The sequence below is a fragment of the Ammospiza caudacuta genome, chromosome 1 (assembly GCF_027887145.1).
Source record: "Ammospiza caudacuta isolate bAmmCau1 chromosome 1, bAmmCau1.pri, whole genome shotgun sequence".
NCBI classification, from domain to species: Eukaryota; Metazoa; Chordata; class Aves; order Passeriformes; family Passerellidae; genus Ammospiza; species Ammospiza caudacuta.
In genome coordinates, this window is record NC_080593.1 from 93,479,265 (window position 1) to 93,497,319 (window position 18,055).

An 18,055-nucleotide genomic window follows, 5' to 3' on the forward strand; every position below is an offset into this window, starting at 1 on the left:
CATTCATGTAGGTTTATTAGGCCTGGACAGCCCTTGCTTGCATCTTGTGATGTTAAGACACTTAATGGAGTGATCCAGGTGATAATAGAAGGCATTTAAAGAAAATTTTGCTCCATTATAGTAACTGTATGGGTTAGCTGAGCTGTCCCCTAATGTTAAGTAGATCATCTCAAGACATATTTATGATACAAACAGTAAATGCACGGTTATGAATTTTTTTAACCTCTTTTCCAAGCTGTGCGATCTGTGACTTTACAGACTCCAGCTCCTTCTGCTCCAACTGCTTGAGAAGCAAAATAATATCTCTACTCCTCATTTATCAATAAGGAAATTAATTTTTGGGTAAAATGTTTAGTGAATTGGTGGGAAGGGTGCCACACATGCCACTGCATGTTGAGTGGTTTGAGGTAAATGAGCTGGAATTAATGAGAAATCCCAGGAACTGCCAAGAGGCCAGCCTCAATAGCCTAGGGAGCAGAATAGGCAGATTTTCTCCCATTATTGGAAAAATCCTGCTAAAGACAATTTTATTCTCTGCAGAATGTGTTTTGTCTTTTGGGTATGGAAAGCTGTGGCGTCCTCTGCAAAAGGTGGTGGCACCTGATGCTTTTGGTGACAACTGTAGGGGGGTCCTTACAACAGAGAAGCAGAAGCAAGACCCTTTGTCACGTCCTGATTTTTAGAGTTGAACTTGCAGGTCCTTAGAGTTATCTCAGCAAGTCCTTTCTTCTCAGAGGTGTACAGTGATGTCCTGAGGGGCAATAGACACAGGTCAAAGTGTGGTAAATTTTGTGTTGTCATAATGGAAATTGTTTCTACCACGAGGGTGGTTGGACGCTCCAACACCATGTCTGGCATTTCCATCCTTGGAGATGGTCTGAACTTGATCAGACACAGCCTTGGGACCAACTTTGAGCAGGGGCTGGGACTACATGATCTCTGCACATCTCTCAAGCCTAAATTAATCAGCGAGTCTGTGTAATTACTAAATCTTGGTGCATTTTAATAGCAATTTTAAAGATTAGTTGTACAGAGCTGTGATATGCACCATATTACGAATTAGTGATATTAATTTTTTTTTTTGCTCTTAAATTTTATTTTCCCCTTTGAAAAAGTTACAGATTCTTAGTTTTCATGTTTGGTGTTAAAGCATTATGGCTATCTCTTGATCACAAATGATACATAGCTTTTATTGCAGTAGATCACACATAGTTTGAAGAAATCAGGCTTTGCACAGGGTTTTAGATTTGTATCTTAATTTTTTTTGACTTCACAGAAACATTATCTGTCTAAACCAAAAGCAGTAACAATGTACAGTAAACTGAACACAAAAGTATAAACAACTTCATAATTTCCACTGTTTCTATGAAAAAATTCAATGTTGATTCTAGGTCAAGTGGTTGAGACACAGAAATAAAGTTTGTGGAGAGGGTTGTCATAAACAACACTTGTATTTTTGTATTCAACTATATGCAAATCAGTACATTATTTCTTTATCTAAACTCTGAAAGTAATCAGGTTGTGGAAGCATCACAGAAATATATTTCTCCATATTTTTCTTCTTTTTTCATACAACTTGTAAGTATTTTTAAAAGTTGCTAGTTTGTGGTCAATCTTTTCAAGGGCATAGACAATCACTTGTGGATGCATTAGTCTGAAATTGCATAAATACATAACATGTAATTTGCCTGAACAGTGATTTTCTGTAGGTCTGAAGTAACAGGATGCAAAGAATAGAATGGGTTGGGTGAGACTTCCTTCCCATTGAGTGCCAGAACTGAAACAGTTTGTGTATATCATGGGAAAAACTGCTGCACCATTCTATCAGTGTTTGCCTTTCTCCTCTGACCATCAAATGTGTCTCTGGCCAAATGCTTACTCCTCTTTGTTGAAAAGTCAACATATTATGCATAGTGGAGCAAAATATGTGCACAAGAGGTTGGTAGACTTATACTCTTGTGTGAGAAAGTGTCAAGAAGCCCACAAACAGAGGTAGTATGAATATGGCTGTGTGTTTTCTGTTGGAATTTTGAATTCGAAATGCAGTCATGTTGAGACATGGACATGGAGGTGGCAGCACAAAGCTTGGGGCCATCTGGAGCTGGTGGGGTAAATACTGTAGGTCAGAACACAAACATACAAGATTTGCTCCTACCTTATTCTTAGCACACACTGAGCTTTTCAGTTCTACTGACTGTTCATGAGATAAACAGATCATCCTATCAGTACACAATCAAAAGGCAGGACCTCTAGAGGGTCTGGGCTCCTGTCCTGCACTGCAACCAGGGATAATTCATCCATGTAAGATCAAGGACTTCTCCAGGAGAGCTCTGGCCATCTCCATGAAGAGAGATTTCACAGCTGGGCTTATCTGTTCAAGGGCTGAACTTCTCTCACTTTGAAATAATTTCTTCATGTTCAATCACAATTTCTTTCATTGTGACTTGCAACTGTTGTCTTTCACTCCTCTTTGTGTATCTCTGAGAAGAGCCTCTCCTCAATAGCCCCTCTGGGCTTGTTGGTGACAGCAGTCACCTCCGTGCCTTCTCCTCTCCAGGCTGAAGGGGGGCAGTGCCCCCAGCCACCCTCACTGCAGCCCACACTCCATCCCTCTGCCCATCACAGCCTCTCACCCCTGCAGCCTCTCCAGTTCCTCACAGCATTTGCTGTTACTGGGGTCTCTCAAAGCAGGACAGAGTGTTTCTCATGGGCCCTCACAAGTGCTGAATGCAGGACCAGAGTCCCTTCCCTTGCTCTGCTGGTGACCCTCCTGTGAAGCAGACTCCCCCCTGCTGCTCCACTGGACCCTCAGGTCCTTTTCTGCAGAGCTGCTTCCCTGCTGGTCCACCCACAATGTGTCCTGCAGCACTGTGACAGATGTCCTGTCATCCTCAGACCTCTGGAGGTTCCTCCATCTTGTCAAGGCCCCACTTGAGTTGTTATATTTTCTTTTTTTTTTGCTCTTTGATAAGGAAATCACTAACTTAAAAGTAGCCTCACTGTAAAAATTCAAATTTATCGTGTTCTCAGTTTTACATAATTTTTTTTTAACAGAAGAAATATGGAAATGGGATTCTGAGCACATTCAGTCTTTTTTTTTAATAAGTGTACTGTGCTGTCAAAGATATGTTTTGACTTATAATGTAGATTTTCAAGAAAGATTGACAGCTGATCCCCAAGTAGACCTTTTGAGATTAACATTTTATGAGATTTACTTTGGAAAGTAAAGGTACCTCAGCAATATATAAATTCAACTGGCCTATAATTTACATAGTGTCTGTTTTCACAAAGGCCAAACCAGAATTTCAGAAGTATTAGTATTAACAGTTAGAAATGCCAATGTGGATATTTCAAAGTCCTATTCTCTGCCTTTTCTATATAAATTGTCCTCTAGGGAAAGATTTGGCCTGTTTGAAATCTGGCATGCAAGTTTATACTTACCTCTTTTGACCACTTTTTCACTCAATTTCCAACCTTTTTTTAAATTAACTTTTTAGGGTATGATATTGGATATTCATAAGGAAGGCTACCTAAATCCTGTGTAAATATAACTCACAGCAGAAGAAAAAAATCCTAAGTATTTGTGTGCAAAACAAACCATTCAGACAATAGAGAAAATCAGCATAAACAAGGGATTTAATACTGTGTTGTGGGATTATGAATTATGAAAATCTGGGTGCAGGATATTCTGATATCATAGGAATAGCATAATGGTCTGTTCACTATACTGGCTATTAAGAAATTGAATAGATCCTAGATGGGTAATAATCCATGTCTGGGTTTTAATGCATATTTTTAGTGATCTTTGCAGCAGTGTGTGCCAGGTCTTTGAAGGTTCCTATTATTTGGGGGTGGAGGGAGGGTTAGGCTGCTTTTGAGAGAGCAAACATCAGTTCACCACATATGCTGTGGGAAGCTCACTGCAGTAAAGACTGAATTTCTTCAGTGGTCAGAGAGAGCCATGCCATAAAAAAGGGGAATGTAGGAAAAGGGATGTCTGGAAAATAGCTGAAGCTTATGGTATTCAAAGGGTGTTCTGGATTGCTGGGCAGAAGTAAAGACAGAGTACTAAAGCCAGTTACAAAGAAGCTTTGTAGAATTGAATTCTGCTTCTCTTGTGCTATAAAGGATTTTTAAAAACACACCAAAAACGTGATGAAGATTCAAGTCTAGTCAAATAGGTAGAAAAATCACTTTGAAATCCAGATTTTCTTAGTTCAGGTTTCATTAGGGAAGAACTGCACACAAGGGAAGCAGCATCAAATGAAAGCAAATCCTTCATTTGGCATGGTTATATTCTTAACTGCAATTGCAACACCCCTGCTATTTCAATTCACCTAAATTTATTCCATCAAGCATACCCTTATCCATCTGTGTGCATTTCACACACTTTGTTTTACTCCAGTGTTTCCATTTTACATTTGTAAGCAGATGTGCCAATGAATTGGTGAGTACCTGAGAGTGCTCACTCTTGTCAGCTACTGGGAAGGGATAGCAAGCAGCACTCCCTGTAAGGCCAGGCCAGAAAAATACATTTGTGAGCAAGACCCAGGTGGGCAGAAATGCAGCAGCCTGATCTGTTGGTTGGGAATGCCAGTCTCTCCCAGCAGCCAAGCCTGCTCCACAAGTCAGTCATGCTTTTCTTTTCCTTTTTTCCCCTCTCTTTCCTTTGAACCTACCAGGGTTTTTAAGCACACAGAACTTCCAACAGACCACGTACACCTTGAAGCCTGAAAACAAAAGGCAGCCTTGAAATGTGTTCTGATCTCTGGGGATCTAATTAATTTGCTAATAGCAGCAAGTGCTCTTACAGCCTGAGCTTGTCACTTCATTTTACTAAGCACGTTTACTTTGTTACACCTAGTAGCCCCTAAAAAATGAGCTGTACATCCTCATTTCTTGCTTATTAAAACCAGCCAAAAAAAATCTGCTTGGTTTAATTATATCACTTTGTACTTTCTTGAAATTCAAATGCTTTTCTGTTTAACTAATGGTGTTAATGGATGATAATGCATCAGCTCTCTGATGACAGGTGACAAAATTCAGGTACTTTTTCTGTGTACCCTAGTACATCAGGAAAATATCTGAATATATCCTGTTGACTTCCCTGGGTTAAGTGAGAGAAATGATCTGTTGAGGACCTTAAGTAGGAACCTCCTCCAGCAAGACATCAATTTGGAGCATTACCTGTTTAAATCCTTTTGGTTAAAACCAGTCGGAAGGATTTAGTGAAGAAAATGTTTGTAAGGCTCTCACTCCTTTTACTCCAGTGTGTCTTTTGCAACAAGCTTTTTCAGCAAAAATTTGAAGCACTCATTCACTTCTTTCTTGTATGAAGCACAAAGCACATTCAAGATGTCCTTAATACACAATTCTGTCAAGTGACTTTACCTTAAGTGACTAACTCTTTTCTTCTGAATTTTGCATTTAAGGTTCATTCTCTTCCTGGGGGAAGCCCCTCTTGTGTTTCTCCCATGTGCTCTGCCCCCCCTTCATGATCTCAAGCTTTTCCTGCCCTGCCTTTGTAAGCAGCTCTGCACTGTCCTTATGCTCTCTCTGTGCTCTGTCCCCAGCAGGAGAGAGACTTCAGGAAACAGATTGCAATATGAGACTGCAATTTTGTGTTCATTTGCAGTCTTAGCTGTGAAGGAAACAGTCCTTGGTGCCTCTTACAGGTTCTCCTGCTTGCAAAGGCTTCTGATAAGACTTTTGCCCTGTAAGATACCACTTTTAGCTCATTCTCACTGTCTGCTGCGTCTTCTTGCATATTTTGTGTGCTTCTTGTGTGGTCTGTGATATGGTTCAGACTCGTGGGCTCTGCTTGCTAGCCTTGAGCTTTGACTTCTTCTTGGCTTTGGCTCCCAGACTGACTGGTGGGGGGGAAGCTGGCTTCCACCAAGCAGTTGGATTTCCTGTCATCTCAGTACCAAGCTATGATCTGCCCTCTGTAGCTCTCTGACTTCAGGATATAACATATTTTCACTATTTCATAGTGGGTTTGTTGGCAGGTCTTCCAATACTTTCCTGAGCTGCTTATCTGTTTCAGTCTGTGGTGGTCCCATCCCCTCACAGGGACTCAGGCTCCAGTTTCAAAGTGTTTGATGTGAAACATCAGAGCAGCAACTTGCTCTCCCATGGTTTTACCTTCCTTCACAAACACCAAGGAGTTAAAAACAACATTCTTTTCATGTTTTCTGTCAAGAGCAGCACTCCCCATATGTCACTGCTCTCATCTCACGATTTGGCACTTCCTGCAGTCCTGTCTGTATATTTTGGTCTAGTGGAAACTGTCTATGAGCAAGGACTCATATAGCAAACTCACTGCACCCTATGCAGAGTCTCTGACAAGTCCAGGTTTCTAACATGTGCTCCTGGCTCCCTCTCTGCCACCCTACTGCATCTGTGGAAGCCCTTTTCCCTTCAGACCATTGCAGTCAAGCCATGTCCTCTCCTCAACTTGTTCTCTTTCAGCCCTCTGAAAGGCTTTAGAGGTTTATGATGGAATAAGAGTTTCAATTTTTTGTAAAGTGCATCAGTCCCATTCAACTGTTCATTATGCCACAGGGTACTTAAACCACCTGTTTTACATGTCAGAGAGCTCTGCCAAGTGACCAGTGACCACCTGGCCAGGGGAAGGCTGGAAGTACCCCTTGGCATCATGGCTGTGGGCAAAGAAGTAGCTAATGGCAGCAGGCAGATAATCAGATACATGTGAAGGGGATCAACATGTGAAATTCCTGTACATTGATGAGATGGTTGGAGATAAGACTGAGGCTGTTGATCAGAATACCAGGGTCAGGAATTCATAAGCACCCCTAAAGCAAGCATCTGAGAATTCTGAAAAAGGAAGCATTTAATATTCTATGTTAAACCTAAACACAGCAAAGCATGGAAGCATAAGCAGTTTTCAAGCAGTTTTAACTCTAGTCTGTAATGTCACCATGGAGAGAAAAAAAGGTATTTTCAAAACTCACTTTATTTATCACCAGGAATGACAAAACCCAGCCATAATCATGATGCCACAGACATCAGATGGCGGCTACAGGCAAATTTAAGGGAGAGCAAAGGTATCTGTCTGCACACAGCCAATGTCATACAAATGAGGACTGGCTCTCTGCTACTTTGTGTCAATAAATATGCATGACTGCTGAGCCATGAGCCTTTTATTTGTGTGTAGTAAACCCTAATAAACGCCTGATTAGTCTTTACATCATGTGGGAGTAGGTAAACAAAATAGTATTTCCATCCTGGTTCTGAGGTTTACAACCATTACCATTTCCAGTAAGAAAGATTTTCATATGCTCATCATATTGATATTTAGAGGCTTCATTAATACTTGGAAGTAAGTCCCTAAGATGTGTAGAGACTCATTACTGGGAGAGTGTTTCACTGTCAGTAGGTTCACTTAAAACCCTGTTTGCACTAGAGATGTTCTGACTAGCAACAATCTGAAGTTCACAGGCATGGAAAATTACCTGCAAAATTAGAATATTTAAATTAAGGAACAAAAAGTTCTCATGGGAGAAGAAGAAGAGAAAAGTATGCTGGCCACCTTCAGTGTTACTGCAGCACGGAACTTGATTCTGCTGCAGATTTGTTACCAGCTTGCAGCAAATATTCGTCTGTTTAATAGTTTAATTTTATCTGCAACAGAGGGAAAGAACATAAAAAACCTGGTAAGTTGGTTGCTTGGACGTTTCCCTCCCTCCTGTGACTTACAAGAGCAAGTCACATCAAGATGAAGCTAATTACTTCTAGTTAATCCTAGCAGTCAGACCATGTGCCCACTGCAGAGCTTTCTGCCCAGGAGAGGGTCTTGTGCCCACTGCCACCTCCTCAGAAGATGCAAAGTGGCTTTCTCACACTAATGACATCAGGAGCTTGACTGAGAGCTGGACATGGTGCCCATCTTGTTCTCCCCCTTATTCTGCAACCATCCTCCTTACTTTCCCCATCCCAAAGGTGGAGATGAACTTGCAGAGCAATGTGGAACATACACAGAAACTTTAATTCAAAAATAGAAGTTCAGTTAAAAAGCAGAATATTGATTAAAATAATCAGGGGGTGTGAGGCATGCAAAGTTGCAAAGTTTCCCTGTGCCATTCGCATATGTAAAATTTCTAGACTTCTTACTGGGGCTACAGAAGTATCTAAACATGAACAAGTCATAGTCCTGTCTGAGCCTTTGGCTGTCCTACCTTGTGTGGTTAGGAAACAGCTACATGCAAGGTCTTAATTTTTCCCATTTTCATTTTACAATCCCTAATTGCAAATTGTGTAGAAAATCATTCATCCTTAACAACCAAAATGTTAATGGGATGCAATATGAATTAATTCAGATTGCATAATCCTGTTTTAAATGCAACATAATAGACCTATTGTTAACTTTCAAAGGTATGAATGAAAGTCTTTCTGAAATGACACAGCAAGATATTAACCAATATTAACCAAGCATATTAAGTCTGTAGAGATATTGAAATACAACTCTTTCTATTGCCTAACAGAAAAGGGAGTCCTTTTTGTTTTCCCTCTCAAGGACCCTGATGCTGAAAAAGTTAGAATATTCTTCTGATTTTCTTCACACTAGAGAATAAACACTACAAACTGCTGTATTAATGTAGTAAATCTTCCTACTAGTGTGTTATCACTTTTCAGGTGTATTCTATGAGATTGATACCAGAGTAAAACTACAAGAAACATTAATACATTATAGAAAAGCACACTGAAGCATGTATTCACAATTTTGTACATTCTGCTTGGAAGCCTGAGATGCCAATGATTTCTTCAGCATCCTCAAGCAGCATGCTCTCCCCTCCTGGCATTGGTGCCCAAGCTGGTGTTTACTTAGGACTTAACATGACTTATTTTTTGTTTGCTGGATGTCAATTTTGTTTTGCTGTGTGCTTCAATTAACAGGTGTGTATGTAACATAGACTGCAGTGGATACAGTTTTAATCCTGTATGTGCTTCTGATGGAAGTTCCTATAACAATCCGTGCTTTGTCAGAGAGGCATCATGTCTGAGGCAAGAGCAGATTGACATCAGGCACCTTGGCCACTGCTCAGGTAGGATTAATTTTGGCTTTCTGGAAAAGTTAAATCCTGACATGGCTTGGTAGACTTTCCCTTTTATATTTTTGGTCAGAAGTCACTGATGCAGTTATCAGTGAACTCATCACCTGCAATTTTGAGTTTCCCACACTAAACACGTAGTGCTGTTTACACTGCCTTTCTTTGGCTGCTGTTACCTGGAAAGACTGGAAAATCTCTTGGGGATATCTAAGCAATAATCCAACAGTTCTTACATGAGGGGGTGGTAGGAGAACAGAAAGAATACGAGTGTGTGGGAAATCTTCCCTCTTATTGCTGTGGGCTGTAAAATGTGCTTCCAGTGTGAGTCAGATTGGGCCCTGATTTCACAGACATTGATCCTTTATTCTTAAGGGGTTTTTCCCTTATTTGCATTTTCAAATGCTTATTTGGAAATAAGCATTTGATATATGCTTATTTCCAACCAAAGTGAGTGATTATATAATTTCCTTTTCCAGTGTTGAAATGGTCCACTGAAGCTCTCTGCCTACTGCCTTGTAGCTAACCCTGCCCAGAATCTTTCAGTTTTGGGGGCGTGCATTTAGGACTTTCTCATGGGAATAACAGATTTCTACCAACTCTTTGCCAGTTACATCTAGATCTATAACTTGGGCAGTTCCAACACCAAAACAGACTGTCACCGAAATCACCTAGGTCCATACCACAGAAAAGTTTTTAGTTCAAGACTTAAAGCTTGTGGTGTGCCATGTTGGTCTGAACACCAGGGCTACCAACTAGGTGTGATACCAGCCTGGTTGTGTGAGAGGAACAATGTGGGAGTGTGTACAGCTTTACTGCAACTTAAAATAGTTCTTTGAATATTATTCTGGCTTATCAGTGATGCACACATAGTGGTCTGGAGAATATCCTTTCCTAATGAGTAGCTATGCATGTGTTTATCGCCTAGAAACAGATGACACAAATGCAGTTGGAAAGAAAGATGATGGCATGCAGTATCGGCCAGAAGTGAAAGGTACGGTGCTTCTTGCTTACAGCTTCACAAGATGACAAAATAGAGCATGCAAGTCCCTTCTAGTCTGCCTCACAGGTCTGATTTCTGTAACTGAGACAGGCCTGTGAGCAGTTTCTCTCTTGCAGCATGTTGCAAGGCAAGCAGGAAGACGTGCATGATTTGTGAGTTTTGCCTGCTGTATCCCTCTAAGATGCCCAGCTGCTCAGTACCCTGTGCGGTGGCCACAGGATTGGACTCCCTCCAAGTGCTGGGAAAATGACTTTACTAGAAGACAACAAGCTGTGACATTCCTGATGAAATAACACTGCACAAGCCTTCCTGCCATGATCCCATCTTCTCTGTTAACTTCTGGGGAAAATGGATGATTCTGTATTTGTTAGGTTGTTTTAAAATATTTTCAGTAAACTAATATGCTGAATCACATTGGTTGAAAATGTTTCACCTACATGAACTCTTCCTTACCTTTTAATAACCTTTAATGCCTCAACTTTTCCTTCATCCCTGCTAGTCAGATGATCATACACATCAAGTATCACTCCAATGCTTTCTTTAGACCTCCTGTTGCTGGTAACACACTTGAAAAAGCTGTTCTTGTTATCTTACACAACACTGGCTAGATTCAGTTCAGAATGAGCTTTGGCCTTTTGTGTCTACAAACCACAGCTCTGTACTCTTCCTGTGAAGCCTGATCTCACTTCCAGTGGCCATACAAATTATCTTTCCTCTTGAGCTCCACAAAGAGTTCCCTGTTCACTCAAGCTGATCTTCTACCTCACTTGCTTGACTTACAGTGCAGCAGAATTTCTGCTTCTGTGCTTCTAAAGGCACTTCCGACACCTTGACCAGCACTCATGGACCCCTCCAAAGCAGATTGCCAGGGTAGTCTGCTAAAGAGCTCCATGAATAACTTAAAGAGTTTTTCTGCTGAAATCCAGGGTAGCAATGCTGGTGTCCTTTATTCTCATTGCACTGAGAGCTCAACCATTAAACTCAACCATTTCATTTCATTTCACCAGACAGACACCTAAAATTACACCCCCCATGAGCCCTCTATTCACGAATAGCAAGCATAGGAGGGCTTGGCTCACTGAGTACCTCTGACAAGAAATTATTGTCTCCTGAAAATGTCAAGAAAGTCCTGCTCATCACAGCAATATTATATTCCCAGGTGATGTGTGGGAAGTTAAAAACCTCCCATAATGACAAGGGCTAGCAATCCAGAGATTTCTCATAATTGCTTATAGAATAAGTCATCAGTGCTCACATTCTGGCTAGGCAATCAGTAGTAGACATCCACTACTACATTTCCTTGTTTCCCATCCCTCTAACCTTCACTTAGAGGCTCCCAACTACATCAGCACCAACTCAGAGTGCTGTACAATCACCTGTCCCTTACATACAACATGATATCTCCAACTTGTCTCCCTGCCTGTCCCTCCTGAACATCCTGGAGCCCTCAATCTCAACATTCCACTTGTGGGACTCATTTTACCAATTCATGCAAATACCAATGATATTGTAGCTCTGGGAGCTGACCAGTGCTTCTAGTTCATCTTGTTTGTTTCTCATACTGTGTGTGCTGGTGTTCAAGCCTTTCAAATGTGTTCCTGAGCTCTCCATGCTCCCAGGAGCAGTGGAAGTGTTCCCACCAGCACTTGCTACCCTCAGGTGATGCCATGTGACTTACCTTCTGTAATGATGTTGGAATCTCCTTTCCCCATCAATTCTAGTTTAAACCCCTCTCCATGCTCCCAGCTTACACTCCAAAAGTCATTTTACCCTTCAGGACAGGTTGGTTCCATCAGGCCCCAGCATACCTTGCTTTCCCATCATTTAAAACCCCAAAGTTTTAGTGGAAACACCAGTCCCAGAGCAAGGTATTGACATCCTGGGCTCACCTGTTTGTTTCAAGTTCTCCCTCATTATTGGGAGGGTTGAAGGGAAACACTGTCTGTTCCCAAATTTTTTTAGCATTGCCCCAGGGCTTCTGAAACCTCATTTAATTGAACTCAGGCTTTTTGTGGCTACATCATAATTAGTAGCTACATGAAAGAGCAGGAGTGAGTAGTAGTCTGAAGGTTGCAATAACCTCTTCAGTCTTGTGGTGGCATCTCTAATTCCTCCCTGGGAGGAAGAGAACTTCCCTGAAAAGAGAATCCAGTCTGCAAATGGGTGCTTATATTTTGCACAGGAAAGAATCACAAATGAACATAACTCACTCTTATTTCTCCTCAGTTCTGGTCTTAATCCAGATTTTGCTCCATGGGGTTGCTGCCTTCTCTGTTAGCTCTGGTCTTCAGGGGTTTTTTGTCATCATACATGTTTTGCACTCCCATGGCTTCCCTGAGTAAAGTCATCCAAACACAGCTTTCAACATCCCTTGTGTTCTTCTTAAAAAGTCATTCAGTGCCAAAAAGCTTCATATATTTTTCTCTTTTCATAAATTCTCTTATTTTCACTGCATATGATGTACCAGTTGGAGTGACTTAATGTCAATTTTCACTTACATTATGAAGGTATAAAAGGCACCAAATGCAATATACATCTTATTATGTTATGTAATGAAACACCACTTTCAGTTCCTATTCCAAAGAGGTAACAGCCTTTTATTCATTGCATGTAAATTGCCCTTGAAATCTAGTTAGTGGAAAAAACATTGTATATAATTATTATTATTAATGTGTATGGCTTGTGCAGTCTCACATTCAGCAAATTATGTGGATGGAGAGAGCATGCTTAATAAGAAAAAGGTTGTTTTGAAATTTTTTAATACAATGCTCATGTCTCTTTAGATAGTGAGAGCCTGAATTGAACTTCTTTGAATTGTTGTTTTTCATCCAGGATAAGAGAACAGTCCACACTCCTGCCTGTTTGCTTTTGCTTTCAGTTCCTGTGAGTTAATCTTGTGAAATCCTGTTCTCTGAATGGATAATATGTTTTAGTCTCTAGAATTGTGACAGTCTTCTCCTGCAGTGCAAATGGCTACCTAAAGTTCCATCAGACAGGTCTCTCTTCCCAGATTCAGCTGGCTTGGTGGTTTTGTTGCACCAAGATGAGCACCAGGGTTTCAGTTTTTATGCATGACTCTTCCTTCTGGTGAAATTTTGAACTCCTATATCCAGTCATTCTTTCAAGGCTCCTGCACCAGTTACCTCTTTCACTTGGAAGCTCTGAAGCAGTCTAGCCGGTGTCTCTGATTAAAAATGGATACCTGTCAAAAGGGAGGTAAATGTCTATTTCACACTAGGAATCCCCTCCTGCATTTAACACCTTCTTGCTTAATGTAACTTTTCCCTCTGACCTGTGTGTGGCTGTCTGGCCTCTTTGCAGGGGATGCACCTTCCAGTTTTCCACTGGGCCTCACACTGTGTATCAGTACATGTATTTAAACCAGATAGGTGCAGCTCTCTGAACATACTCATATAATTATCTGTAGCTCATTACAAGGTTTGATTGGGACCAGATATGACAGTAATTAAATTCTTGGAAAAGAAGAGAGATTATCATTTTGGGATGAGACATCCCCACTTTTCTCCTCTTAGACATGTCACCAAATAGTCTATTCCACCAGTGCAGTGGTAGACACACTGTCAGTACTAGCCAATGCTCTTCCTTTGTGTCAAGCCCTCTGTATCCTCAAAACACCCTGAATTAACAGGCTTCCTTATATTTAAAACCTTTAATACAGGGTTGCAGTTTTTTTTTCTCCAGAACCAAATTAAAATACATTCCAGACATTTCAGATAAAACCTAAAAGATCAGCATATCTCTCTTTTTGTCTTGTAAAAATACATTCTCTTTCTTGCTGGTTAAATTTCAAATATCTGCAAGTGTATAAGAAATTTCTTCTTCACACCCTTTTACTTAATAGTCTTTTGTTTGTGAAGCTATAGTCTATTGCCATGGAAATGAACACAATTCTATAATTATGCTCACGATCTTAAGATGTGAACATAATTATGAAATACCAGCTCTTCATTATGAAATACCAGCTTCTTTAACTAAGCTTCTTATATCAGCTTGAATATCAGCTTCTGATAGAAGTGTTTAGGACTTCTTTACCAAAAATTTTGTGGGGAAAATGGTTGAAAATGAACACAGCTTTGTATAGTTTTGGTAACACAACAGAGGCATGAAAGATGTTTGGGCAGAAGGGATTGCTTTCCTGTGCTGGGCTGAGCTGGACACCAACTACGTGCCCACCAGCTGCTGTCTCTATCCCAGCCTCCCTCGGGATGATAGAAGAAAGAATCAGGAAAGCACACATGAGAAAAACTCATCAGTGAAGTTAAAGGCAGTTTAAGAATCAAAGGGGTGAAGAAAAAGAGGAAAAATAAGCAAGAGATGCAAAAGCTGCCACTCACAATATCCCATCAGCAGACTGATGGCCAGCCAACCTCTGAGCAACTGCTACCTTGGAAATACCAAAACTATAGTTTTTATTGCTGAGCATGATGTCATGTGGTGTGGGACATTCCTCTGGCCACTTTGGGTCAGCTGTCCTGGCTGTGTCCCCTCCCAGGCTTGCCCACTCCCAGTCTTCCTGCTGAGGGGAGAAGCAGAGTGAGAGGCAGAGGAAGCCTTGATGCTGTGTGAGCTCCATTCAGCATCAGCCAAAACAGTGTTGTGTTACCACTATTATTTCAGCCAGAAATCAAAACCACAGCACTCCATCAGCTGCTGTGAAGGAGGTTAACTCTATCCCAGCCAAAACCAGCACACCTCCCAAAGGAATGGGTGTTCTAAACACATTTCAATATTTTTAAGTTCTCTCTCCTTTATAAAAATGTTTCTCTGAGGAAGATTGCTATTGAAGTGTGTTTGATTTCAACTTTAACCACCAGTGGTACCAATCAGATCTGGGCTGTATCAAGTGCTTTTCTACCCAGTAATCATAAAATGTGGTTCAACATCTTTCTAATCCTTTTTAGAGGGTTCTTTCTCATCTGTTTACACCTGGGAGACAGCTCTCTGTATCTATGTATTAGCGCTTTGCCCCAGTGCCACTGACAAACCTTCTGCTGATCTTCCTGCTTTGGATTGTTTCTGTCACAAACACTTTTCTCCTTTTTGAGAAACACTATATAGAAAGCATGTTTAGAGGTGTCTGAGGATCATTTTCCAGTGCAGTACCTTCTAGCAAATCCCTGTAGGTGCCTCTGAAACTTCCTCCTTAAGCCTCTGCTTTATTATTCTCTATTCCTTTATTCACTGCAAGTTTTTAAGGATATGTTATTCCTGGTTGAGAGTTTTAAATTAACATTATAGACCCATGTATAATTGTTTATGTATATTTCTTTTCAAGATGCCAGTGATCAAAGAGAAGACATTTACATTGGAAACCACATACCTTGTTCAGAAAGCTTCAATGGTTACTGTATACATGGGAAATGTGAGTTCATTTATTCCACTCAGAAGGCTTCCTGCCGGTAAGTCCTTCATGTCTCCAAAATCTGATTGAAATCACTGTAAAGCTTAATCAAAATGCTCTCTAGGCATAATGACAGCATGTGTCACTTTGTGATATCTAAGCAGTGGCACAGGAGGAGCATCCCTGTGCTGTGGGCAGCACCAGCTGCTCCCATCAGGAGGGAGATAGTGCTCAGAGGAGAGGCTCGGTCACTCAGGTACATCAGAACCTGAATCCCTCTGAGGAGTGGAGCCTCAGCCTTGTCTTCTTATTTTCAGATGCTAAATCACATCCAGAGCTAAAAAACAAGTGAAACAGAAACACATTAGAAAGGCCTTTGCCTTCCTTGGCTTCTGTCTGTGACTGTTCTTTCACCACTGACCCCTCAGCCTGTTCTTACACTATCAGCACATTTTATTGCTCCTGTCGTAAACTCCCTCTAGAGAATCAATACCTTATTTTTAACATTTATTGCCCTTTTTCACAATAATAGGCTTATCTAGAGAATAAAAATTTGCAAAATATTCTTTAGCCCACACCTTTTGTCTACAGTGTAAACTAGCAACTCAGAACACTCAATATTAAGCCCTTCAGTGTTTTCCAGAGTATATGAATATTCCTTAGCTCCCAAATAATGTTTTTCCTTTTACATTTCACCAATGGAATTCTGTATCTTTTTTTTCCTCCAAAACTTTATTATTGTTGTTCTTGCTATTATTAGTAGTAGTAGTAGTATTATTAGTATTATTATTTAAAATTTGTTTATAGCAAAAGGCCACTTTGCAATAAGGTGCAGTGCCCTACTTATTAGGAGGTTTCATTCCTGAGCTTTTATCTTGCAAGCTTGTACTTTCAGATTAATGTGGCTGGAACTGCCATAACTCTTTGCTTTCCTTTGCTTTTGAAACTTCAGCTGTAAATCCATTGGATGCTTTCATATTTTCTCCCTTGATCCTTATTGATTGATGATATTTAGGCGTTTTTTGCACTGCCAAGATTTAAGGGTTTCCAGACAGATCAGAGAGCAGGAAGCCCCAAAATGGCAGAGCCAGCATTGTTGTCAACTTAAGCACTTGAAAACTTCTATTATTTCTTTTACCATGCAAGACCCTTTCTTGTTTATTTTCAGCTTTCAAATAGCACTGTTTTGGTTTTCTTTTGGTCTGGAACCAAGAGAACTCAACATGGCTTTGCTTCTTTTGGGAAACAGGGTGCACCCCCACCATCATCTTGATGGGCATTAGGCAATACTATCTGATTATAGTATTCTTTTGATCTAGAACTGTATTTAATGCAATTCATAATGTATTTGTCCTCAAAATGTTTAAAGTAGCAGTATTTCAAGGAAAACATTCCTGTCTGAATTAACTAATTTTCATTTTCTCAGAAGTTTTGTTGGAAGGTGCTAATCTTATCGTAATTATCAATTTATGATTCAGTGTAAATTCCATCTTTTAAATATTTATTATTACTCTAGTAAGTATTGATAGGCAATGTTTTGATGGATCTAATTAATTTACCATCCTTTTAAATTCTATTTTATAGTTACATTTACTGTTACTAACTTCAGTAGCTATGTATTTAAATATTCTGAATAGTATCTCAGTACTGAGCCTAGCACAACAAACCTCGCGTAGTTCCAGCCCAGAATTTGTGACTATCAGTTCTTGACCCTGACTATCAGACTGCTTTGGATTTTTCTTGGCTATTAAAATACTGATGGTCTCATGTTTTATGCATGTTTCTTACTGTAGCAGAGTTATTAAGGAAACAAATAGTTTATAACAGACATCAATCCGCCGTAGTAATCATGTACCTCTATCAGAGAAAAAAATTCTCTCTTTCTCCAGCAAGGAAAATATAATGATGATTGCTAAGGGCAAATTGTTATTTTCAAAGGCTTTCAGTTCTCATAGGCATCTAGCATTTACATTGTTTAATTTGGTCCTCATTTCCTGGCAGAGATGTATGTGAGGTATCAGATGACCTATAAAGCTGCAGAAAATACTTGTGCAGAGCAAATTCTGAGTTCTGCTTTCACTGAGGGCAATGAATCTCCTTGCTTACTGTACAGCAGCCCTCCAGGACTGCCAGCAGGTGGGGGGGGAGGAAGGTTTTGTAGCAGTCAGTAGCACAGTATTGAGTTCAGCAGCCTTTGCACAGATGGGATCAGGTCTGTCTCCTGCCGCCCCCCTTGTGCAGTGCAGTTCTGCCCTGTCCTTATGGCAGGCTGTGTCAAGGACACACAGTCCAGCCCTTTAAAAAGAACTCTAAACTTTATGCTAAATCAATTAATTGACTAATCAGCTTATTTTGATAAATCCTTGCTGACCTCTATTGATCTTGCTATTATACTAATTCTATATTATCTTGTTATACATTTATGCAGCAGAATGTTTTAAAATCCATTCTGCTAGTTTAAAGTAGAAAACTAGTGACTACTACTTCATCCTGCCATTATGTAATTCTTAATGCAAGCACTTTTCCTCCTGAATCTGCATTCAGTATTTCTCAGAAATAATTTCTTGTCATTTCAGTGTTTCTGAGGAAACATCTTTGAATTCCTTGTGCCACCTCTGCTTT

At 40.3% G+C, this 18,055-nt stretch overlaps 1 protein-coding gene across 2 annotated transcripts in view; it reads left to right on the forward strand.

The window, feature by feature from the left end:
* The window catches only part of TMEFF1 (transmembrane protein with EGF like and two follistatin like domains 1), a 115,136-nt gene that overhangs the window by 92,014 nt on the left and 5,067 nt on the right, over positions 1 to 18,055 (forward strand). For both annotated transcript variants that reach the window (XR_009275295.1, XM_058813441.1), the window contains exons 6-8: positions 8,917 to 9,065; positions 9,997 to 10,062; positions 15,368 to 15,491. Coding sequence is in view for 1 of the 2 variants with exons in the window: in XM_058813441.1 (XP_058669424.1) it covers positions 8,917 to 9,065; positions 9,997 to 10,062; positions 15,368 to 15,491 (339 nt within the window). In the remaining variant the exon portion in view is untranslated. The remainder of the gene's footprint in view (positions 1 to 8,916; positions 9,066 to 9,996; positions 10,063 to 15,367; positions 15,492 to 18,055) is intronic.